The sequence below is a fragment of the Rhea americana genome, unplaced genomic scaffold, assembly GCF_003343005.1.
Source record: "Rhea americana isolate MKP2758 unplaced genomic scaffold, rheAme1 scaffold_3, whole genome shotgun sequence".
In the NCBI taxonomy this organism is placed as follows: domain Eukaryota; kingdom Metazoa; phylum Chordata; class Aves; order Rheiformes; family Rheidae; genus Rhea; species Rhea americana.
Genome location: NW_028186423.1, coordinates 13,148,720 through 13,175,196, shown reverse-complemented (window position 1 = coordinate 13,175,196; position 26,477 = coordinate 13,148,720). Strand labels below are relative to the sequence as shown.

Genomic DNA, 26,477 nt, shown 5'->3' with positions numbered 1-26,477 from the left:
ATTATTTTAAATATAAGCAAAGATGATGATCTGTATTATTAAAGTTCTTAGCATATCACAGAATAGTTAAGGTTGCAAGGGACCTCTGGGGATCATCTAGTCCACCCCCCCAACACACACACACACACACACTCAAACAGGGTCACCTAGAGTACATTACCCAGGACTCTATCCAGACAGCTTTTGAATATCTCGAAGGATGGAGATTCCACAACCTCTCTGGGCAGTATATTGCCATCTGTACATGTCAGGGAAAGGAAAGGTGTCAGGGAAAGGAGTAAAATACCAAATAATACCCCGAGCCATTGTGGTACTATGGCTTAGTAATAAATTAAACAAAAAAAAAACAAAATTAACAAAAATTAACCAAAAAAAAACAAAAGAAGAACTGACACTTTCTCACATACAAATCAAAATCAAATCCTACATTCATGTGATGAGCAGACAAGACAAACAAAACATTCTTTTGAATAGTTGTGTCAAAAGGATGCCTTCAGAAACAAATGTGTATTTGCATTAAGCAACTTATTATTAAACATACTATAATTACAACCTGAATTTATGATAATCAAAAAAGGGTTATGTCCAAAAAACCCAAGAAACCAAAAAATGTTTTTTCAGCAAAGTAATTTTTAAGGTTTGATATAAATAGATGCCTGAGAGATTATTATTTTAATTCTCTTTAATTTTTTAATCTATTAGTATTCAATTTTCCTTTTTAAACTGGATATAATTTTCCAAGTATTTGTCTATAAACTAATTCAGATGTATATTTTTCAAAATTTGCTCCTCTCAGAGAAAAGTATGCAATGATGTTTGATGAACCAGTACTCTTACAAGCTGGTTGGTGGTATGTAGCCTGGGCAAGAGTGTCGGGACCTAGCAGTGATTGTGGATCTCATGGACAGGCCTCTATTACTACAGATGACGGGTATTTTTTTTTCATTATTTTTATGCAAAATAAGAGATCTAGTATTACTTGAATAATAATTGTCTTTTTTTTCTTTCAGTGTTGTCTTTCAGTTTAAAAGTTCCAAGAAATCAAATAATGGTACAGATGTTAATGCAGGGCAGATTCCACAGTTACTATACAGGTAATATTTGGACATGCATTTAGAAATGTTGATAAGTTTTTTAAACAGAGATTCTATAAAAGTAAGTTTCATGACATCATTGTTGTAAGTTAAGGAAATCAGAATGAAAGAAATGTAGGGAAAGCTTGAAGTGTCATTGAGAAGAGTACAGTTTAAGTACAGTATACCAAAACCTATTTTTCTGTGATTTTCTTTAAAAGGTAATTTTTCATATATTCTGCAGCTTTTAATTTAAACAATCATTTTAAAATTTCTTTGTTCTGTAGATGCTGATGTTTTTTCACCAGTAAGATTCATTTTTTGGCTAGTTAGGAAGTACTCTGTTTATCAGGACTCAGTTTAAGAGCTGTTGTGGTTCACAATTAGTTACTGTAAATTTATTATTCCCATGATGAATGTTAGGTAATCTTGTTTTAAAAAAGCAAGAATTCTTTCACTGTACTGCCAGTATCTTTTTCAGATTAACTCAGCTATATATGAGGTAATACCAGTTCTTCTAACACCAGTTCTGCCAGTCCTTCCTACCAATTCTCTGGCTGTTCTTTTCAAGGTCCCTTATGGTAATAGCTCCCTTCTGCAGATAATCTTTGTGTCTATAGACTCTCTCTCTTCCAGAGGAAGGGGACTCTGTAATAACTACCGTCTTGTACCAAACAAACAAAAGAAGTTGACAGTCTTTCCTGGACTTGCAAATGCTCTTCAGTCGTGTCCTCCCTTTAGAGGCATCAAAATTTGTCTTTGAGTACAGTCAACTTTCCACAGAAATTACCAAAATGATTAACAGCTTTTGCCCGAACTTTCAGTGCATGAGACCAAATGAAACCTTCTTCAGTGACGATAACTCCTTCTGCTGATATTCAAACTAATTATATGACTGTTCTTAAGACTCTTTTCATCACTAACATTTGTTGAGCAGCCATCTAAAGCTCCTTCCTTGAATGAAGGACTTTCATCAGAAGTGGCAGCACAGGAGTGGTGCTGCAGTCACAGGTGCTACCTGTATTGTTTCTGCTTTTACTGTGAGGGACTTTGACACCCACCTCCTGATCCTTTGACTCCAAACAGTATCTCATGCAATTCAGAATTAAGAATAGAAAAAGGAGACAAAGAGAAAAAACTAGTTACTTGTGAGGAACCAGAGTTCTTCAAGATGTTATTTGAAGTATCCCTTTACTTCCCACCCTCTTCTTTGTCTTTCCTGAAGTCCGTTAATGTTTGTTTTTTTGGAGTGCAGTTTGAGTGGAATTAAAGGGGTAAAGCTATGCTCCAACCTGTGTTTGTCTGCAGGTGGTGTGAACTGATTTTACTTCCACTAATACTGAGAAGGAGAAAAGGATTTGGTTCTAAATGCTCGTTATGCACAGACATCTCACAGTAAAATGAATATATGGCCTACACATACTGATAAAATAGGGTTCTTTGAGGAATAACTTTTCTAATCTTAAAATATATAATCTTAAAAATGCCATCTGAAGACATACAGTATATACCTGTATTAATTCCTTRTGTGTTTAGATCTTGACCTAATTAAATGCTGTAAGCTGAACAGAAATCAAGATAATTGATGTTGGTTTAGAAATACTGGGAACTGGAGGAAATTGTGCTGAAATTGAGCATTTCAGGATAATTCTACTAAACTTTTTTTCCACTTACTTAATGAACAATAGAAACAGTAAAGCTTAATGCAGATTTTAAGTCAGTTCTTAAATTGTGCTTCCAGGCTGCCGACAAGTGATGGCAGTGCATCCAAAGGAAAACAGCAAACCAGTGAACCTGTGCATATTTTAAAGAGATCTTTTGCCAGAACTGTCTCTGTAGTGAGTATTATCAAGAACCCTGTATCTTTCCTGCCAGTTCATCTATAATTACAAACCTGAAAAATGTGCATGTGGAAATAACTAATTATTTTCCTGTGTATTTCATAAAAGCAGAAGTTAGGTACACTGATATATATGATATTATATTTTTTTTTACTTCTTCTGAAGAGTTCAAATGTAAATTGCAGTCTAAGCTAAGCTTAATATTGTCCTGATGCTGAAAGCCTGAAAATGCATTTGTTTATAAAGTTTAATTTACTTTTTAGTTTTAGTTTTTGTGGGTTTTTTTGAGTTTGTAATTACTGGTTGCATTCATTGTACAAGACCTACACACTGCCAAGAAATCTTGTATTGACAATTCTCTGCAGTTTTGAGGGAGCTTTACTATATGCTGTGTTATGTGGCTTTTAAATTACTGTAAGCCATAATTAGTCATTGGTAATGTTAATTTTCCTCTTGGATGTATTCCAGTACATATTAAGAATCAGATAGCATTTAATTAAACTTCAGTAAGCTGAGGTAAGGAGTATTAATAGGCACAATGATATGCAGATATAAATAGAAGATATCTGCAGTTCTTTAAGCGCAGCAGGAGCTTAGTCAAATTTTGAGGGAGAGAATACTGCATTAAGTTAAAATGCAAAATGTTAATGCAAGATAAGGCTAATTTAGTCTTTGTCTTTTAAAAGTAAAGTCATTTCTTCGTCAGTCACAAGTTATCATTATTTCTTTTTCAGTTCTATCTTGTCTTTTTATATTTTATACTRTACTATGTTTACTGTCCATATTCTTAAGTGATAGACTTCTTGAAATTATTGTTCCATATAGATACCCACAGCATAATTCTCTTAATCAGCTTTTTTTCTTGTTGATAGTCTCCTTTCCTTTGACATTCCCTAAGGATCAGGATGATATTCTACTGTTCAGGATTCTTCTAGAGATGTATTTCCTATATGATTTGCGTTTTTAGATATCTTGTCGTTAGAACATACGAACAGATACTCTTAATATGTATTTACTTAAAGATGTTTGCCTTAAGCTGTGAAGTCCTATGGCTTTAATACTCTGCATTGTATCATCCTTCTTCATTATCTTGCTGCCGTTATCCCTCCTCACCATAGATCTGAATTTGGGATAAGAGGAGAGATTTGGCTTTCTGGAGAGAATTAGGCATTCTGAACATTTTATAAATGACTTTGAAAAATCAGCTTTTCCCTGCAGCTTGAAGGTATTCAATCCCAAATGCTTGTCCTAGCTACCTATGTGCCTTCTGAGGTACAACTTTATGAAACTACTAAACACATTTAATAACAGTGGAAGCAAATTTTTGGACAAACATAACTTTGTAAACCCTTACATTTCTTGTGAACCAGTACGCACTTCTGTGTATATCTTGAACTTTCAAGTACTGTAAATGTGATGTAGTTCCATAGCCGTCCCATGGCCTTGCAGATAATACTATTTAAAAATAAAACAAAGCCATAATTCTTTACCATTACAGCAAGAATATGTTCTGCTAAAAATTGGTCTTACATTATTCATATGCAGATTCAGCAAGTGAAAATTACAGAAAATCTATATTGCAAATGAATAGAAATTGTTGCTACTTCTCAATTGTTTTATATTTGAGAGACTTCCATGAACATAGCATTATCATACATTATAAATTGCTTTTAGCATGGCATTGTAGTGAAGTGTCTCCTGCATTCTCAGTTCTTTTTTCTTATTCTCAAGCAAATAGGTTTTGTGATATACATGTGTGTAGATGTAAACATGTTTTCATGATGCACATAGATATAGATGTCTTTTGCTTTTCATCTTACCTGATTTTAAAGTTATACCTGTGTTTTGGGCACAAAATCTTCTTTCTGTATCCTTCACATTCTGAAATAGGAATGCTTTGAATCTTTACTGAGCATTCTTCACTGGAGTTGGACAACATTGGTGCTTGGAGTTGAAGAACTTCGTGGACTGAAAGGATTCCAATACACTGCTACCCTTTTGGATTTAGAAAGGTTACGCTTTGTGGGCACTTGCTGTCTGAGGTTACTGAGGGTCTACACCTGTGAAATATATCCAATATCAGGTAATTTTTTAATTCATTGGATTCATATTTAYCAGCAATGGGATGTTGCAAATTTGATCTAAGTGTTCATGTTTGGTATGTTGTGGTGAAATTGCCTATAAACATTTTTCTATTGGAGCAGTTACCAGATTTGCAGTAAAAAATAGGACATTAGCATCATGTGCATAACCAAGCAGGCAGCACTACATGTGTATTTTAAAATTTATTTGTTGTTCAGCTTTACAGTCGCATTCTTTTGGACTACTTTGTAGCTTCTGTTATCTCATTTCTGTACCTTGTGGAAATGTCTATTCAAATTTGAAAGAATCTATTTTTCATACCTGTAGTTTCACAACATTCAGATTAAAATGCAGGATATAGTATGAAAATCTGGAAATTCAGATTTCTAATATTCAGGTTTCTTTGATGTAGTTTAATTCTTCTTTCTCCACCCTTCAATATTTTGCAGTGTGAAATTCTCTGAATATAGATTCATCAACATTGCTAACTTTTGATTGCTCTACTTGTACGTATAGTAGACATTTTGATATAAAAATATTTCATTTATTCTACAATAATGCACTACTTTTTCTTACCTTCTAGCTACAGCTAAGGCTGTTGTGGAAGAAACAAGCAAGCTAGCGGATTGCATTGGGAAAACAAGGACTTTACTGAGAAAAATTTTGTCTGAAGGAGTTGATCACTGCATGGTGAAGTTGGACAATGACCCTCAAGGATATCTCAGTCAGCCCCTGAGCCTTTTAGAAGCTGTTCTTCAGGAATGTCATAATACTTTCACAGCTTGCTTTCATTCTTTTTATCCAACACCAGCTCTCCAGTGGGCATGCCTTTGTGACTTGCTAAATTGTTTGGATCAGGTACACTAAAATGATACAAGCAAATATTACAGCTTAGCTTGCTATTTTCTTCCAAGGAAAGGCTAAACAGTACTTATAGTCTTCATTTTTATGTTTATTCTGTTTTGCAACTTGAATTGTCCTGTATTTTTTTAATCGCTATGAAGAAAAAAGTGTCCAAGTTTAACAAGAGCTAGGAGCTTCTGTCTCCCTTAGAGAAAAGATTCTTTCTCTAAGGATAGTGATGAAAATTTGTGATGTTGCTGCCAGCTTTCAGTACGTGCTTGAAAAAACCATCAAGCATATTAAAAATCAAGGAAGAATCAGTCCTTTAATGTGTTATTCTAATTAAATTGTTTGATCAATTGTAATAGTGTTTTGTCTTCAAAAGTGTCATAATTTCAAAGGTAATTTTAATTGGCTTTGTTGTTTTAAAATACAGACGTATACAGAAAACAAATTTCAGTTACTGAAATTTGAAATCTTTAAGTGGAAGCTCTGAGTTTTATCATGAGGTGAATAAAGTAAAATTTGCAGGAGCGCTAACGTTGTATGACATTACTTATTTAAATTATATTATGATTACTTTAAAACTGAAAGTTGTCAAAAGTTGTTTTATATTCACAATACTACAAGAATTACAGCAAGATTTTTATTTTTTCAGGTCTGTGTCTGTTGTTTTGAAATAGTCTGAAAGGTGTTAGGAAATCTTAGTGTTTACAATTCTGGGATATATTCAGTTCTCAGTTCTGCTGTGAACGAAAGACTTAAAGAGAATGATAGCATCTCTGTCTTTTAATGTAGTTTTTTGGATAGATTTTTGATGAATTGGGCTTTTCTCTTTTATTCATTTATTTTTGTTTTTAGGACATCCAGGAAGCAAACTTCAAGACCTCTAGTAGCCGACTTCTTGCTGCTGTTATGTCAGCTCTCTGCCATACCTCAGTTAAACTGACCTCTATCTTTCCAATTGCTTATGATGGAGAGGCGCTCCTGCGATCAATGGTCAAGCAAGTTAGCACTGAGAATGACTCAGCTCTGGCCCATCGTTTTCCTCTTTTGGTTGCACACATGGAAAAACTTAGTCAGGTTAGGATAATATTCAAAAATGTGATGATATGTTTTATTTTGCAAAAAAATAAACATTTATGTAAATTATGATTTTAGCATTTTAAGTTTGTAGCTGAATTTGCCCAAATGTTTCCTTTCTAAAAGGCTTGTTTTAGAAACTTACAATTTTATCAAACTTGCATTTTTCAATCTGAAAATTTCCAAATCTCTTTTGTAGAGAATATTTGAGCAAAAATGATTCTTAAATATTTAGGAATTATAAATTCATAGAAGTGTATTTTAGAGTTGTTGTCTTCTGTTGCCTCTTGTTTCCTTGATTCTTCGTTTACCTAATGTTTTGTAACAGGTGAAAAGCAAATTGTCTTTATTTTCATTTTTATTTTCATATTACAGAGCGAAGAAAATGTTTCAGGGATGACAAGCTTTCGGGAAGTGTTGGAAAAGATGTTGGTCATTGTTGTTTTACCAGTCCGGAACAGCCTTAGACGAGAAAATGAGCTTTTCTCTTCACACCTGGTTTCTAATACCTGTGGGTTACTTGCTAGTATTGTGAGTGAGCTTACAGCATCTGCGTTAGGATCTGAGGTAAAATTTCTATAAAATCATTCTTAATAGAAATCTTTTAGGGCATCTATATTATTAATGTGATATATGCTGTGACTACAGTTATACAGATGTGCTTTCACAAAGCATGTATACACTTGAAATATGTTGTTTCAGTGCTCATTGGAGGCAGTGCCACAGTCTGAGCATCTGTGTGCCTGTGATGGCATCATGGGTGCCTTGTATGCTCTAATCCTATCATTTTTTGATTATGGGTCAGAATTTGTAATGTATTCTGTTTGTGCGTTGTGTGATTCCTCCCCCCTTATATATATACATACATATGTGTGTGCATGCATACATACATTATATATGCATAAACTTGACACATAACTCATGAGACTTCCTTAAATTTTTTCTTGTTTATCTGTTTCTTATTAAAAAAATCAGGGCTGTGTTGAGTTCAACTACTGTGTGTGATCATGAAACTCTAGATTTTAAGAATTTCCCTTTTATGAGGTTGTAATGTCTTTGAATGATAGGAATATATGTTAATTTTATTAAAGGTACATCACTGTGTGTGTACTGACAACAGATTTTTTGACAGAAAGAACTCAGTTTATGAAAATCTCTCAATTAAAAATGTTTTTCTAATGTATTTTTCCTTTCCTGAAAAACACATTAGAAAAACCAGCCTTTTCTTGGTTTTACCTAAGGCAGATTTAGCTAACTGTTCTTTTTGAAGCATGGTTAAGCTATCAGTTGTGCTAATTCGCTATATTAAGTATATATTTAAATATTTGAACAGTTAGGAATTATATGAAATTTTATTTCTCTTTAGCTGAAGTTGGAAAGAAGCCCTAATAGTGGCATCTTTTATATTTTAGCGGTCAGTTTTTTTTAATTCACTAGTAAAAATCTGGCAATTTAATTACTTAGCTTTATTAAACCTACCTAATGTTTAGCAGTTAATTCATTCTGTTGCTTGTATTTAACTTTCTACAGGTTGATGGACTGAACTCTCTTCATTCTGTCAAATCCACACCAAATCGATTCACTAAAACAAGTCAGGGAAGAAGCTGGAATACTGGGAATGGATCCCCTGATGCAATATGTTTCTCTGTGGACAAACCTGGTGTAGTTGTAGTAGGATTTTCTGTTTATGGTGGAGGAGGAATTCATGAATATGAGTTGGAAGTATTAGTTGATGATGTAAGTACTGAATCTGAAAAATAATTTGAACAAAAGTAACCTAAGTTTTTATAATATATTTTACAACATAATAGGTATTGTTATACAGACTAAACTACCAGTACAACACTACATTAAGGATTTACTGTTTTGTTTTGGGGGATATTTTTTGTGATATTGCAAGCTATGTACCTTATCCAATGGATTCCTTATCATTGTTATAGCCTTTAAATCTTATTTCATTACAAATAATATTTTAATTGTAGTGGACTTTTTGCTTCCTGAAGCTAAATGTAAATTAGCATCAGTTATCTCTCTGCACACCATTAAGGAAACTAAAAAGTAAAGAAATAAGAAATAAAGCAGACAAATTTAAAACACTTGAAACCAAAAATTGGAGAAAGGGATAATCTACCAGCCTATTAGCAGTTAGGCTGTAGTATGGGGGTTTCATGTGCTGTTGAAGTGAGATATGTGATGAAGACACACCTCTGTTCTGTTACACCCAGTTGCTCACTTTAAATGACTTTAGTGACTTGTTGCAAAGGGCAAGCTTGTTGCTATGGGAAATTCACCTCTGTATTCAAGAATTTTCTTTTTAACGGAAAAGTTTAGTTGTTGATTCTGAACAGGTTTTCAGTTTTGTTTTACTTGTAATGCTATGTATCACAGTTTATGCAAGAAAATGTAACACAGTTGCATGAATGTGTCATTTATTTACATTATATTCCTATTAAAATGGCTTTGTTTCCTTAAATCAGAGTGATCACACTGGAGACTCAACTCATTCTCATAGATGGACATCCTTGGAGTTAGTTAAAGGAACTTACACCACAGATGATTCTCCCAGTGACATAGCTGAAATTAGACTTGACAAAGTTGTGCCACTGAAGGTAAATAAAGACAGYATGTGTGGCCATAGGTTTCATATGTCTTTTGAAGACAACAAAATTGAGAGTGCTGTAGATGAATTGTTTTCTCTGTACATATGTAAAAAATTAATCTTACAACATTTACTTTATAAATTCTTAGTGTCAAATTGTAACTGAAAAGTGCAAATCTTGTCAGGAAAAAGAAATTAAATATTAATGTTTATAATAACATATATTACAATTTGCTTAGTAATTTATTCTGAAATGTGCAAAATTTTAATGTACCATTCAGTAGCTAATTTTCTTGGATATGTGGTCACTTTTCAAGTAATAAGTAATATTTGATATGAATTATGCTTCATAGCTTGGGAGCAGCTTTAAGGAATAACTTTCACTCTTGTTAAATGCCAGATCTTTTYCAGTTAATCTCATTTTTTGAGTGATTTGGAGGACTTTTCACACTTTCCAGTATTCATGTAACATAATAATTACTTTCATAATACTTTGAAGCCTAGCTTGTGTATTTGTTTTATATTATGTATTATTTTTGGCTTTCTTTTTTAAGGAAAATGTGAAGTACGCAGTTCGGTTGAGGAATTATGGAAGCCGAACTGCTAATGGAGATGGAGGAATGACTACAGTTCAGTGTCCAGATGGTGTAACATTTACGTTTAGTACATGTAGTCTGAGTAGTAATGGAACAAATCAAACACGAGGACAAATTCCACAGATTCTTTATTACAGGTGCGTGTGTTGTTATGAACCATTTCCAAGAAGAGTGAATAAAAGCTTTGTAATGTTGTACCACATCTATTTCTGAGAAGTAGCTGAATAAATATGTCTAAAGTGTGTGTAAGTATTCTTTAACAGCAGTATCATGCTCTGCCAGTGTAATTTCAGTCTTAAATTAYTTAGTGAAAACAGTTTTGGGGGCACCAGTTGTCTCTGCCTCTTTCAGTCTTGTTTAGATTCTCTTTTTTTTTTTGATTTGGCAAATATTCTGCTAGTTGACCTCTCTTGCTATGTCCATTATCATTCCTGCTTTTAAAGCTGTAATATGTGGGGCTGGTTAGATGCACTACATCAATCTCTGTTTTTCCTATAACATGAGAGATTTTTGAGGGAGAGGAGGAAAGAATTTTCGTCGTTGAAACTAGTCACCAGAACCATTTTCTCTGATTTCATTCATTTTTTTCCTCAGTTGCCTGAAAGAATTGCATCATATAGTCAATTAAGGTCCATATGTGTGTGTGTGTGTGTGTACATACATATATATAGGAACTGTCTTCTCTGTACTGCAAAATTTGAAGGTTTAAAAAGAGAAATTGCAGGAGAAAGAGAAAGGTTGTATTTTGGCCTTCCAGGGAATTAACTTCAGCTATCGTTTCTGTAGAAATTGTCTTTTTCATTGTTGAGGTGCTTACCTTCAGATGCATGAAGGCCTGATTTTCAAAATGTAGTAACAGCTGAATATATGAATTATTACTGTTATCTGTTCAGCAAACAAATGTTACACACCTTTAAGAAAATACCAATTTCTGTGGTAAATAGCTCATCATCAGTAGGTCCAAAGAATAAAAGCATGGAATAAGAATTTATTTTGATTCCTAGGTAGGTATCTACTCCAGATTTATGTTCTCATATTAAAAKAATAACAAAAGATGAAGAGTGTAAAATAAGTACTGCTACAAGAAAATGATGTATTTTGGACTAACAGTTGCGGCAAGAAAGTGTTGCTCTTAACAAGTCTTTGAAGGTGCTGAAATATGAAGAAAATAAAGTTACTAGCAAAATTGTAGTAATAGTATATTGGAAGATACTGGATAGTTTTAAACTGTTTTTAAAACATCAAGTTTGCTATACTTTGACTGAGACAAAGATTCAGCTTGTCAGTAATCAACAACAGGTTGATCAACAGTCAGCTGCTATAGAACAGAGCCTGTAAAAGTCGCACTTCTTTTTATTTGAAAGATGTTTGAATACAGACAGTTTTGCTTTTACAAATGACAAGCAAGGCCATGCCAAAAGAAGTGTGTTAACATGCTTCTGATTAGGAGAGAAATGCATTGGAAGGATTTGTTAGAACTGTACTGTTAAGCCCAGCCTCAAGTGACTAATTAAATTAAATGAAAAAGGCTTGAGCCTGATAGTAAAGCTACAATCCTAGCACACAGTGACAAAAAATTTTTCTGCACCAATTGTCCCATCAATTACTCCTCTTGAAATGTCAGTGTTATTTATGGAGAAAAGAGAAAGTGTTGTCTTAGAAACTGCAGGACAGTGCGTTAAATGATGGTTTGGAAAGTACTTCTAGCCTTCCATGGCAAGTGGAGGATTTGTACCCAAGGATGACTGCAGTTTCTAAACTTCCGCTCAGTTTTCTTTCGCAGTAGCATAGTGTCTCAGACCTGTTTCATCTTTTCCCAAAATCTAATAGTTATGGCTCAGCTTATGATCAAGGACAGTAATTAGGTAAATTCTAGAAAATTCTAGAAAAAACATGTTTTGTTTCATCAGTTGCTTCATTGGAATAGATCTTGGTCCTGAACAGTCTTGCTAAACTATCTTTCAAGCTGTTCTAAAGAACTATTTATAATTTCGCTTACTTAGGATAACAAGGATTAGGGCTATACTGTAGCTAGATGAACTCCCAGAATTTGTAGCCTTTCCCTCTGGGAACCACAATCACTAGGTTTCATGAAAATAAGTTGTGTACCTCCATTACTTGATACTTCAGCAGCAGTTTGACTTAAGATTCTGTATCTTTGAATGCTGTTACAGCTGTCTTACYTCATGTACAAATTCAGGAAATGGTAAGGAAGCAATATTGTACTATTCTAGAGTATATTTGGCACCTTTATTTCATATGCGAACTCAAACAACTGAGAGAAACTTTTCTTTATGTGAAGAAGTTCTAAAATGAGAAAGGTAAGAAGCAAATCCTCTTGCCAAAGAGGGTTACTATAATATTAGGGAAAGAAATCCCTAGATGTCTAAGAATTTGTAAGAATGGTTAATTTAATTCATAGAAAGAGAAGGATAAACATCTTCGTTGTGCATTTCATTTGATTGCATGCTGAACTGTGTGCAACCAAATGAAATGTACGGCAAAGATGCTTAACCTTCTCTATCTATGAATTAAGTTAGTTCTTATGCATTCTGAATTACTAATTTGGGAATCTTAATGTTCTCGAATGCTCTTTTGGAGGATTCAGAGTTTCTGGACAAATGTTAAGAAATCCAAATGAGCACTGAAAATTTGTTTCACCTGTTGACTGAGTGACTTCAGTTGTCTGTGCCAAAGCCAAATCACTGTGGTATTGAGGGTTTAAATTAGTTAAAAAATATTGCTGGAGTGTTTTGAAAATACCAGTCAAAAATATCTCTTATATGCCTCAGTTGAATAGTTTTGTGTATCATCTCCATATGTTGATCAGGGGAACCTAATTTGACGCTCAGAAAGAATTTCAAAGAGAAATATACTTGTTAAGATTAAGCCCACTGTTGTATTTCTAAAGCAAAATTAATCTCTAGGATAAGGACGGGAAATCTTTTTACCAGTTATATAACTGCAGAAATAGCCACTGGAAGAGTTTTACTGGTTTCTATGATGCGTTTAATATTTTTGTTCAGATAGATGGTTATTCTTAGAAGAATGTAACAATATGTTTTTACAAATTTGAAAGGCATCTTGCCAAAATAAATGCTTTAGAAATGTTCTGCATATTTTCTATCCAAATAAAAATAAATTGATTGCAAAGGGCTAACACTGAGGTTTTACCTCAGAGATACCCTCTGCTGTTGCTTTAATTGTTCCCTTTGCTGTTTTATCAGAAATAAGTTATTTTAACTATTCTATGCTAAAAATTAATCAATCATGTTTTTTTAAGTTATTTTTTTACTTTGTGAACTTACTTTTACTTAATCCACTATTTAGGAGTGAGTATGATGGAGATCTGCAATCACAGCTTTTGAGTAAAGCTAATGAAGAAGATAAAAATTGTAGCAGGGCTCTTTCTGTTGTGAGTGCTGTTGTACGAGCAGCCAAAGACCTGCTGCACAGGGCTCTTGCTGTGGATGGTAAGACTTTTCAAAATTGAAACTTAGTTTCTTTTTTTGATAACAGGAGGTAAAAGTAGGATATCAGTGTTTTAAAAGTTGTAATAATATTCTCTTCCAACATCCAAAGAATATTTTTGCGATCTATCATAGCTGTAGCTATGAAACTGTGAGCAGTGTCCTAAATCACTGAGTTGCACTTGAGATAGCAGAGACAGGTATCTCATCTAAACCTGCTCTTCAATTTAACAAGCATCATATTAAAGCTGGTAAGATTCTGTAAGCCAGAAGATGTGCTGATGTGTCAGTTCCAAATTTTACTAAATATTTTGTACAGTGGTGGTAATTAGGCAAACCGGTGAAGGTAATGCATTTGTAAGCACTTAAGCATCTAGTTTTGAAAAATTCAAACCTCAGCCTTAAAACTGAATGTTTTTAAACTACCATCTTCTATCATCCTAGTAAAAATTAAAGAGGTCTAGAATTTTGCGTTGTGCTGTAGAAGTGGATTGAGGGGGCGGGGAGGTGCATGGTTTCATACCATTGCAGGTATGAACACAATATCACAGAATGGAGAAGAGTGCAATAAAATTATGCTCTGAAAGTCAAAGCTTTTTACCATAATGTTATATATAGTGGCATGTTTATCTCAGGTGAACTCTACAGGTTTATAGTTTGATTTTGAACCACTATGCCTATACAATGAAAGTAATTTAAAGTAAAAACTGCAAGTATAACTCATAAAAAAAAAACACAACAGAAAAATAAGTTTTATTCTGAACCATGATACCTTTATTATAGGGTATATTATAATATCTCTGTTACAACTATCTTCTTTTAGCTGAAGACATTCCAGAACTGCTCAGCTCTTCCAGTCTGTTTTCAATGCTGCTTCCCCTCATAATAGCCTACATAGGACCAGTTGCAGCAGCTATTCCCAAGGTATGCTACTCAATAGAAATCATTGAAGAAATTTAAGAATATTTTATAAGGAAAAGGTTTAGTCTGAAATTAGGAAAATGTGAGTGTTTTTTACGCTTTTATGAATTAGTGATTTATATTTGACCACTGGACTTGGTATGAATTTTCCAAGAGCCAAAAATTTTAAAAACATGTGAAGTCATGATGGGTTTTTTTATTATTATTACCTTGAAAACATTGTGAAAAAGATACCTTAAGGAAGCAGAGGGGAAGAAGAATGACTTTGACAGCAGGAAGAGCCAAAAATGTTAGAGGTGTCTGAATTTATTAATTATTTATTGCTGATTTTCCAGTGGGATAAGATGTCCTTTATATTATGTAATTTCTTTTTGTAGAATGAACATCCTAAGCAGTGGTAGCCACTCATTAAACAAAAATCATGTCTATCAAACTTAGAGATGGGAAGATGTTAAAATATAAATACAAATATCCTCACTTTTCAGTAGCAGAGCATACTTGCTTGTGTCTAACCTGAAACAGTCTTTGGAACATGTCTAAAAGATGCTTCGTAGAAATACCTAAGACTGATTTCAGTCAAATTAATATGCTTTATAACGTAGGAATGGATCCTTAACAGTCTTAAGTCACAGTCTTAAATCTATGAATAGATTTACAAATGTTCCTAATCTTTAGTTGATGGACACTCTTATCTTTTATTGCTTTTCCTGGAACAATAAACTCTCTTCTGTAACTATAAACTCTCTGAACTATAGCTTCTCATTAGACAGGGAGGAAGTGATTGAGGGTTGGACTAGATGATCTCCAGAGGTCCCTTCCAACCTTTCCATTCTATGAGTCTATGAGGAGGGCCTTAAAATCTAGTGGATTCATTATATTATAAACATTTTCAAGCATTAGTTAATTTATTATCATGATGAATTTTAGTTCTGTAGCCAAGTGTTTTGCTTSAGAAGTGCTGCTCTTCTTTGCCAATGTGATAAAAATTACAGAGACAGTTTATCTACAGTACAGATGCTTTGTACAGCATAGAAACACTACATGCATTAAGAAAGTTGAATATTTTTATAAAACAATATAATTGGATAATCACTGACTATAGTCCTTCAATACAGTATTTGGCTTTCATAGTTATTGTTTGTTAATGTTAATAGCTTTTTAGTTGTTTAGATGGTGTTTTAATGACTGTACAGTTGCAAATTCAGATTTTGTTTCATTTTTTGTTAAATCTCAAGAAGGTATTTGGCTGAGATGAATGTAGGGATGCTTTTTCTGTAAGGAGTGAATAAGGATTGGAAAATATGATTGAGTGAATTGTAGGAGAGTGATATTCTTAGAATATCCAAAACAAGTGTTGTAGAGGGATGTAGATTTCTGAATACTATTTTACCCCGTCTTAAGTAATACTTTTTTGTATATTGTGTTATGATACAGGTTGCTGTTGAAGTATTTGGCCTAGTACAACAGTTACTTCCCTCTGTGGCAGTTTTGAATCAGAAATACGCCCCTCCAGCTTTTAACCCAAATCAGTCTACAGACAGCACCACTGGAAACCAGCCAGAACAAGGTCTTTCAGCTTGTACTACCTCTAATCACTATGCTGTTGTAGAGAGTGAACATCCCTATAAACCAGCATGTGTTACACACTATAAGGTAAGCACCATGTCTAAGTTTGCATACAGTTTCTTAAATTCTCTGGACATGCTTGTTTGTTTTGTAAAAATGGACTAGCTGAAAAATTATTGCCATGGGTGATACTCATATTGTCTAACTTAGAAGACTGGGTTTCCTATATTACTATTGCATTGCTCTCTGCAGAAATCTGTGCTTCTCCAGTAAGTACAGAAGAAGCCTGTAGGTTTAGACCCCTTATGTCAGTATCTAACTTAGGCACCTACATTTGCTCAGTGTTAGATTTTTAATACTCTGTTGTGCACAGATTCTTTGGTCTAACTGTACAGATTTTGCACGTATTTCTCTCTCACTATATGTGTGTATATGTGAGGTCTGAAATTACCAGTTACAAACCACTAATAAAGCACATTAGTAAACAGTATATTGTCAGTTTTATAATCTACATTAGTATTTAGTGTAACATTATTAATACTTACAGTTCTTTACTAGTAATTTATTTGTTAAAGATGTAGATGATTTAAGCGCTCTTCTCAAACTTAAATAAGATTTAATTTTTAAAAGCATAAATTATTTCTTCCTAGAAAGCAAAATAAGCAAAGAGTGTATATGTGGAGTCCCAAAACTAAATAGACAAGTAATGCAGTTTTGATCAAAATGACTTGCATGTAAACTCTAAAGTTCCCATTTCTGAATTTAGAAGTTTGATGTCCTTCTGTAGACATTATCTAATCATATCGAGACATTCATACCTAATGCTAAAATTATGCTTTTAGAAATACCTAACATCAATTTCACTCAAAATACTATGCGTTACAGTGCAGTGTAGTATAGTGTAGAGTATTCTGCCTATTTAATTACTTCATGAATTACTCTAATTTGGACCGTGGTTYGGGATTGCAGAAGACTCTGAAATCCTCTTTAACTGTCTTGAGTCACTTTGACTGACTCTATTAAAATAAAATTTTATTTTCCTGAAGATCAATGAAGAAAGAGGGGTTTTGTCTATCTGAGTTAAGGGCAGAGATGTAAATTACATGCCTGAGATAAATCCCTAGTGAGCTCTCTAGTGACGTTGATACCAAAACTGTAAATACAAAGGTTGGAAATCTGGAATCAAGTGAAAACTGGCGATCATTAATCATTTTTATGCTTGAGCTGAGAAAGGAAGATATCTGCTGCAGAGTACATAGTTATCAGCGGTGCTTCCTGAAGTGCTGATGCTTATTATCTTCATAAAAGTTTGCACAGCCTCTATGAAGCTTTAGTCTCAGCTGTTGCTGCTTTTGAAATTCTGTAGCTCCATGCTGTCATACTGCAGGCCAGATTCACAAGCGTACTTCAGCTGCTTTGTACTTTTCTAGGATTGCACAAAGCAGACATTGAATCTAACTTTGATGTTTGTATACAAAGAGGTATTTGAGAGTAAAATATTAGTAGTATTCTGTGGTTGTTTAGTTTAATGGTCCTGTATTTAAAAATGAAAACAATCACAAATGGAATCATAAAYTCAAGCACTTAATCTGAACATAGCACAATACATGACTATAATTTAGGAAACATTTCAGATATATCTGGATTTTGGAGAACAAATCTTGAAAATTTGGTTAATGTTGTTTTGATATATTTTTAATTAACTGTATAGAATTGAAAAATTGAATCACTTTCATAACCTGAAATGCTAAAAAGAAAAGACAGAAAGAAAATGTGCAATTAAATGTATAAAAATCTACTTGAACATAATTGATTTTGGACTACTGCTTTGTTTTAGGTTACTTTTCCTGAATGTGTGAGGTGGATAACAATAGAGTTTGACACTCAGTGTGGCACTGCTCAGTCAGAGGATGTTCTTCGTTTACTGATTCCTGTCAGAATTGCACAGAGTCTAGGATTTGGACCAAAGCACAGTTCTGTTCATGAAAACCTTAACTCATGGATAGAACTGAAAAAATTCTCTGGATCTTCCGGATGGCCCACTATGGTGTTAGTATTGCCAGGTAATAAATGTATACTGCTTAATTTCCAGTAATGTGTGGTACTAAAATAATGGAAAGACCAGTAAAAATGAATTATTAAATTAATAAGAGTTTAAATTAATTTAAATTAATCTATATAAATTATTAAAATAATGAATAATGAAAAAAAATAATGAGTATGCTTTTTATGCAAATGGAAATTTTCACTACAGGAGTTTTGAATCATCATAGAAAATAAAGGTGAAAAAGTCTCAGTCCAAGCAGGCAAAAGTTTATAAGCCAATGGTTGCACGTCAGTGAAACACAATGATACTAGCTTTCTTACAATGATACTAGCTTTCTTTTTTGAAGTGTTGATTTATGTATTGCTCAAGATTTTCTTCTATGTGTTTTATATGAAGCCTAGGTTTCAGTTGTGTTTATGCAATAGAAACATACAAAATAGGAGAAACACTGAACATTTCTTTTTTTCTTCTTTTTTCTTTTTTTGTATTCTTTTGCTTCCTATAAGGCAATGAAGCACTTTTTTCTCTGGAGACTGCATCAGACTATGTGAAAGATGAAAAGGCATGTTTTTATGGTTTCAAGTGTTATGCAATTGGATATGAATTTAGTCCAGGATCTGAGGAGGTATGGAAAAAGTGAAATGACTGTAATTGAACCTATTTATTTCCCTTCTCTAAGGCTTTTTTTCTTTTTTTTTTTCCTTTGGTAAAAGTAATTTTGTTTCCACTTCTGACAAAATAACATTAGCAAAATATATTTAAATGATTTTCATACAACTTTCTTTTATCAGAAAATATTTCTGCTTATGTTATTTTTGAATATTTTAAATCTGAATGTATGTTTGTGGAGAATCTTCTTCTATACATATGTATGATATATCTTACATAGTTTTCTATATATAGAAACATATCTATGTATGTATATATGTTTTATATATGTGTGTATATATATAAAAAAAACTGTGACAATCTACAACTATATAGCATTGTGGTTTTATCTATTATATCAATGGATATGTTATTTCCTAAAATTCTGACCTAGTCCTCTGTTCTRAATGTAAAGAATTAGTGCTTTCAGAATCACAGTCATTCGTGTTTTACTGTCACTGCTAATTATGTGATAACAGAACTTCTTTGTATACTTGGAAGAATATTTTGTCGTAGCTATTTTAATACAAAATACCTAATGTGTTTTGTAATAACTTAAAAAAATAGTGTGCGCCTTGTCTTGGGAGTGTTAGGTCCRTGGCCTCATGTGAACTCCACAAGTTTTGCATCTTGTTTACAGTGCAGCTGCCACAAAAGACTTACCTCATCTCATTCATGACATCTGCTCAGACTTGATCGCATTCAAATTTTCAGAGCATGAGATTCTTTGAAATTTCATAGTGTGTCTGATGTGGACTAGAAGATATTTCGTAAGATTATTAGCTATGATTGTCTCATTGGCTTGAAGCAAATCAGATTTAAGGTTATTATAGATAATCTAATTAGTCTAATATTGGACAATATTTGGTTAATGCTGTGTTACTTTTGGTAGATACAATTTTTAGCTGCTTAAGCAGATACATGTTACTGGCAAGAGCTGCATTCCTGTGCAGAAACTCTTAACTCTTTCCCTATGCTAATTCTAGTTTTTTAATAAGCAGGCAACAAGGCAGATCAGGAAGCAGAAGTGACTTAAAGCTGATCTTTTCTGCTGCACCGGCTTTTATTTGTCTTGCAGTGCTCTTACAGAGAGAGTGGGGGCAATAAGAGTAAGTCAGGAAAGAGCAGGAAAGAGGCAATGCCTGCACCAATTAATAGTATGCCTTGGCCTAGGCATATGTTCTGTCATAAAGCAAATCTTTTTTTTTCTTTTTTCTTTTTTTTTTTAACTGTCGTAATAAGTAATAATAGGAGTTCTCAGGAACACAAAAGTGGCTGGTAAAACCACAGTGTCCACAGAGCTTTTGTTTAGGAATAATGAACCTAATGAAACTTTGTTGAGATGAAACAATAAATACAATATGAACATCACAGAAGATCAGAGGAACAAAGATTTCCTCTTATGAAATACTTTTAATTGTATCTTTCTTTTTTTCCTGAGGTCATAGATGATATGGAAGAATGCTTGTCTCATCTAAACTAGTGGCCCTAATACATTTATTAGCATTTAATGTACATATTTGTCAGCTACCAGACAAAAACATACCTTCTTTTTATCTYTCATTAGACTATTTTCCTAGCTACAAGGGATGATTCTCCACCTGAAGTAGCAAAGTTTTAGTGCTAATGACTGCCATTTTTACTGAGAGATTTAAGACTCAGAGTGGTACAACAGTTAGGCTGCAAAGACATACTTTGCAGTATGTCTTTGCAAATAGAAAAGGAAGTGTTACATTTTTTAAGTTACCTTGCATCGCTGAACTAAAGCCTCGACAAAAGTCACATAACAGCAATATCTATCCTTCTCATCCTCTTTAAAATAAGGTCTTTGTTCACCTTAAAGGTTCTGTAATCTGCAGGTATGGTCCAAGTCTTTTCCTTTTATGGAAAGTTAAAGTACTCCATCTTTGGCGTACCAGCTTAACTTTAAAGGACCTTAAATTAAGTGATTGGACACACCACATAAGTTTCTTATTCTTTTGAGAACTTTGTGGTCACCATTTTCTGAAGTGTTACTGCTGGCAGAAAAGGAGTATATGTTCTGGTAACTGCTCTGTTTACTGYAGTTTAAAAAACAAATTATCAATGAGACTTGATTCAGGTCAGTGCGYTTCATTTCTGCCCATCTGATTTTCCACTTCTAAAGGGCAAGTTTCCAGTACCCTTTCCTCACTGTAGTGTCTTAAGTGGCAGGCATTCTTACAGAAGTGTTTGGAAAACTTGAAGGGTGCTGTTGAGTGTGAGCATGAAGTGCATGAAGAAATCAGTATATAGATGTAGTTGAACTATTAAACTTTGTATAAATGTCAGATTTTTGCAAAAAAACTACAAAATACATGCAAAAACTGCCACCTTTTCTTCTACATAAGGAGGCCAGTTACTTTAGCAGAACTATCAGCATTGAATTAGTGGGGTCACGAGATAGCAAGGAAATGTCAGGTTTATTGGCCTACGTTTCACCTATTTTAATTGCTTGCTATTTCAGAACTTGCAGTTTGAGTCCTAAACACGTAGTTTATTGAGGGTTGGGTCTAAAAGGCATTTTGGAATTATTTCCGAATCTTGGAGAATGCAAGGTAAATCTAGGGTTACTGATTTGAAGCTCTTCACAAAACGGATTTTGACCTTAGGTTATATATTACTAGACTCGGAAGGTCTACCTAGAAAATCCATCAGATTAATGTTTTCCATCTCTTCCACTTTTCTTTCTCCTCTGTGGGAGTAATCTGTCATAGGTTTCTTGGAAGTGCTGAACATTGCACAGATTTCTTTAAAACTTAGAAGTGGTATTACTGTCAACAACATCTTCTTGTGAGCAAGTTAAAGAGGCTATGTTTGCCTGCGGTTGGTGCAAGTAGAAGGAACATATCAAATACATGTCTTTGTGGCTGGAAAGTAACTACAGCCTCCTTAGCAATATTGCTCTCTTTCCATTCCTTGCATCCAGCCTCCTTCCTACTCTGTGCTTGAAAAGGATGCATGTGGCCTAACACAAGTGGAATAGAAGAAACTCTGTTCCTTTCTCCTAAGAACAGGATTAAAAGATACTAAGGGAGGCTCTCTGTCATGTGTTTTCAGTGGCAAGCATAGGGGGAATGGGGAGGAATCTTCTCCTCTTCTCTTAGAAGGGCAGAATCAGTGAGAAGAAAAATATCTTTCCAAGGTAAAGTTGGAGGGAAGAAGCTGTTAAGAGCTTCTTCTAGGATTTATAATGGAGAAAATGTAGAATCCTTTTCCTATCCTTATCTCTCCAGCTACAGAGAGGAGGAAGGAAACAGAATTTTAAATAGCATTACCTTTAAACAATATGGAAAAATGAGCTTTTATGATACCTCTCCAGCTTTGGAGAGATATTGCCTTGCAATATCAGCAGCTTTTGCAGTATAAAGTTCCCTTTCTCTTTAACATTATGGACTAAAGACAGTATCTTTCTCTGATAGTAGGCTAGCATAAGCCTCGTAACCTGCTTAATAATAATACTCCTACCTAGTTGAAATTGTTCTAAATTTTTTTGTATTCTAGTCCACGTCACAGCAAAACATGATAGCATAAATGTAAGGCAAGCAGAGTATTAATGAGACACTTCAAACTGGAATGCAGCATTAATATCTGTTAGGATAAAGTAGTGTCAGGGAAACCATTTGATTGTGTTTTCTGAAACAATATTTTTGTTTAAAAAATTATTTAATTTTGAAGGGCATTATTCAGCTGGAGAAGGAATTGGCCAATTTAGGAGGATCATGTGCAGCAGCTTTAATGAAGAAAGATCTAGCACTTCCGATTGGTAAGTCCTCCTCAAAGAACACATTTCGTTACTTTATCATTAACTCAAGTTTGCTGAATAAATAATATCTTTCAGTCTTAATGATACTTTTACTTAGAGATGATAATGTAAAATTGATTCTTAAAACATAATTAGTCAGCAGAGATAATAAAATAGCATTTTTCTCTGCTTACACTATTCCCTTCTTGTGTCGATGGGTAGGAGGGAAACCCATTGTCATTTAAATCTGAACCTGCTCACCCCACTCACAGATGTGAGTGCGAGTTATATCCTACAGTTTCCTGATGGTACTTCACAGATGTGCAGGTATCTTATTTGTATTCTCTCTCACTGTTTTTATCCCTGCACTCTACACCTTTTGAATAAAAAATACCTGCAGCATTGAACTGCAAAATRGAAAATTGTAAATTGTAATATTGAAAGTAGTCACTTTATCTCTAGACCTCACAGCCTAAAATATTTCTGCTGTTTTTTTACAATTACCAAAATAATGCGTACAGCAGATGCAGCAAATACAAGTTTACAGTAACCCAAAGACAATTTAAGATACAAGGAAAAGTGAGAGTTTAGCAAAAATGAATGGATATAGAAACCGAATTAGAACTTTTTAATGATAGGGCCAAATTCTGCATAATAAGATTTCTACCAATAAGCATTAGTGAAATTAGGTTTTAATTTAGGATTGCAAACAAGAGCTCAAATATTGTCAATGAAGGTAGAAGAGAAGAGTGCACATTAATGAGCAGGAATGCATTGATCAGTGTACAATTACTGTCACAAGACTTCATTTGAATTTTTTAACCTGGTATTTTTCTTTCGTATTTGAATATGCAAATCTCTTACCCTCTTGTAAGTAGGCACCTCAATTGCACTTGTAAATCTGTATTTCTCTCTCAAAAGTACAGACAATTCTGTAGGTTAGAGTGCCTTTTTCTGTTGTCCTTCTAACAATAGCCACTTGAAATCCTTGGTTTTGTTAATATCCCTACTGCCACTAACTTTTTCTCTTTTTGTATGTAAAAAAGAAGCAGAAATTTAAGTGCTTCTTTCTTTCATTTCTCAGGTTTTGTAGTACTTCAGTCTTTTCTCAAAAGAGGGTTTGGTTTTGTTTTAAATTAATTTTGAAACAATGTTTAGAGTAAGAAAGGAAAGTAGGTGGTACATAGATTTGCTTATCTGCTTTCAGACAGAAGGAATTTCAAATGAAAAACATGCAGCTAATTTACTTTTGCAGGTTCAGCAAATCTGTAAAAGAGGTTGTATGTGAACTGCAATGAAGGAATGATAGGTTCATTGACCGTTAAAGGGTTTACTGATTACAGAAGTAATTATAATTCATGCATCTCACCATTTACCTAACACCTACTCTAGCATTTCGATGAAATCTGTTAGTATTGCTGATAGTGTTACAAATATAATGACAAAAAAGCGTAAGTACGTAGTGTTTCTCTGTAAGACTGCTGGACCCTAGGAATAAACAAAATGATCAGTTGTACACAGGAGTAGTAGTGTTTGCCTATTATGATGGAAGCGACAGCACAGTCTTTTTAAGATTGTTTTCAGTTTTAGTTTTGCTTAGTTTAAGTGTTTTTCCTGATGTCTGGCCACAAAACAGTAGCAGAGTAAGAGGTGAAATTTGTTTTTYTAGAGCAGCATTTAAATGCTTTAGTACCAGCATACTTATCCTGCATTCTAGATTATTTCTCTTCTACTTTTTCTGGAAGTGAAATGATGTCCTGAGGAGCACTGTGTATTACGTGTTAGTAGCATTGCTTATTTGTAATGTAGTATGATTTCATTCACATGGAGTATCCTTTAAGGGAAAACATATGTGATCATATAAGAGACTGTCTTGTAATGCATACACATAAGACAACCTTTCATATTGGACTCTAAAACTTCTAAATGCTTTATTTTATAATTTTTGTAATTTTACTTGATTTCTTGTGTGTGTKTGTGTGTAGATGTGTACGGTCTAAAGACAGTAGCCAAAGCAAAAAATTCACACCAGAAAGGAACAGCTTCACTTAAAATTCCTGAACTTTAGCATTTAAAAATTATGCATCTGTGTCTAAACTAGTAACTCGAGCCTTCTTTCTTTTTGAAGTTAATGTAGACATCTTCAGAGGATGAGGCATTTCATCCTAAAATAAACATCCAAGAAAAAATGAAATGAATCACCCAAAGCAGGAGCCTATAGCTCCTCTGTTTCCTATAAAGATATTTTATAATGTCTAAGTCTGGGCTCATTATCTCATGYTTTGCTGCCCCAAGGTAGGTAAAGTAAATCTTCATACATTTCCCAGATAATTTTTAGACATCTGGATCCAACTTAAGTGCTCTTAAAACATGGAGATTTTAAAGAAGACAGTAAGAAACTTGATTAATGTCAAGGCAGAATTTAAGAAAGGAAGATGTAAACAAGTAGATGAAAATTCTCACCAGATATGTCTGGGAAGATTATGCAGAAGACATCATGGGGGTGAAAAAAGACTTATCTGGACACTTTCTGTCAAGAAAAATATCTAAAATAACTGCATTGACTTCMTATCAGAGTTGTTTACTGTTACTGACATCCTTGTATATCCTTTCATCTTTAGCATTATTTGTATGATTGCATCTTGGTGTATTGATTTWAAGGAGGTTGTCCAGTACAAAGCAGTTCTGTGCTTTTTATTAATTTTTGTGGTGGGTATATTCTGTCTACATGTAGTCAAGTACTTGTCCAAGTTCCTCTAGCGCCATTAGGGGRAAAAAAGTGTTTTGAAAGGACACCAAGAAGGCATTAGCCTTTTTGCTCTGGAGGAAGATGCACTGGACTTGCAATTCCTTCATGCATTAGGAAAACATTATCTGTGAGAGTGCACCTAAATATTACTTGAGTTACCACCTTCAAAAGGTCGCATTTTCTCATTGCTAGTTCTCCAGGATTTTAAGATACTTGTTCTAGTGAGAGATCTGATCTGTGTTTGTGATCTGACTTGAATAACAGTGTGGAATTGATTGATGTATTTAACGTTGTTATTTATTTGCTTATTTCAACTCTGTATTAGCTATTTCTGAGAACAGAATTTTTATATACTTTTAGTTCTTTCAATTTTTAAAAATACATTATAACTTTATTCTTTAGATTTCTCTTTCTCTCTTCTTACTAGTACAATTGCCTGACATGTTTCTGAGAGAGAGTAGAAATCTAGTAACTAACTGTTTTACATTTCTTTTATGTTAAAGACTGTGTTTGGCAACTCTGKTCACTGTAGAATCAGAATTTGAATTGTATTTGTGAGATGTATAAGAAAATATRTTTGAGATTTGTATTTTCAGAAAGAATCATAACCTTGTAGAGTTTACCAGATTTTCAGATAGTATTGTCAGGATAAGATCTTACAGGGGAGCAGCTTGTGCATAAGAAGTAAGTTCTGCTTCCTGAAAATCGTCTTCCCCTCCCAAAATCTTTCTCTGAAAATATCTAGTTACATCCAAAGTTTTGCCATACATACTGTCSTGGAGATAAGAAGATAAAGACCAAATTTTTGTTTTATGTAAATTGCATTGTTTATTTGCTTGTTCACTGAACAACACAATGTTGCATGTTTAGTGTGTTACTTGAAAGTGTTAGCTRTTCATTAAGGAATATTGAATTAATCTTTGAACTTCTGAATAAACATTGTTGTCCGTCATCTTACAAATTTAAACTTGGTAGTATAAATGGCTTTACTAAACAGAACTGAATTTCACATTCTATACTAAGTGGATAAATGTCAGTATTATTTTTATGAAAAACTTTTGTTTATATTTTTACAGCAGGTAATGAATTTGAAGAAGATCTTGAGATTCTTGAAGAGGCTGCTTTACAGGTATACAGTTGCTTTATTAACAGGCATAATTTAAGAGTTCTGCCCTAAATTTTCAAAACTAGTAGCT

At 33.6% G+C, this 26,477-nt stretch overlaps 1 protein-coding gene across 4 annotated transcripts in view; it reads left to right on the top strand.

Moving 5' to 3' along the window:
• Positions 1–26,477, top strand: part of MYCBP2 (MYC binding protein 2) — a 211,450-nt gene that overhangs the window by 91,890 nt on the left and 93,083 nt on the right. For 3 of the 4 annotated variants that reach the window (XM_085309537.1, XM_085309534.1, XM_085309536.1), the window contains exons 28-44: positions 797–931; positions 1,011–1,094; positions 2,815–2,911; positions 4,805–4,997; positions 5,580–5,854; positions 6,701–6,922; positions 7,298–7,489; positions 8,453–8,659; positions 9,400–9,531; positions 10,076–10,254; positions 13,448–13,590; positions 14,411–14,511; positions 15,943–16,161; positions 17,912–18,137; positions 18,628–18,746; positions 22,466–22,553; positions 26,358–26,410. In XM_085309537.1, coding sequence (XP_085165663.1) covers positions 797–931; positions 1,011–1,094; positions 2,815–2,911; positions 4,805–4,997; positions 5,580–5,854; positions 6,701–6,922; positions 7,298–7,489; positions 8,453–8,659; positions 9,400–9,531; positions 10,076–10,254; positions 13,448–13,590; positions 14,411–14,511; positions 15,943–16,161; positions 17,912–18,137; positions 18,628–18,746; positions 22,466–22,553; positions 26,358–26,410 — 2,665 coding nt within the window. The remainder of the gene's footprint in view (positions 1–796; positions 932–1,010; positions 1,095–2,814; positions 2,912–4,804; positions 4,998–5,579; positions 5,855–6,700; positions 6,923–7,297; positions 7,490–8,452; positions 8,660–9,399; positions 9,532–10,075; positions 10,255–13,447; positions 13,591–14,410; positions 14,512–15,942; positions 16,162–17,911; positions 18,138–18,627; positions 18,747–22,465; positions 22,554–26,357; positions 26,411–26,477) is intronic. The other variant, XM_085309535.1, reaches the window with a different exon arrangement.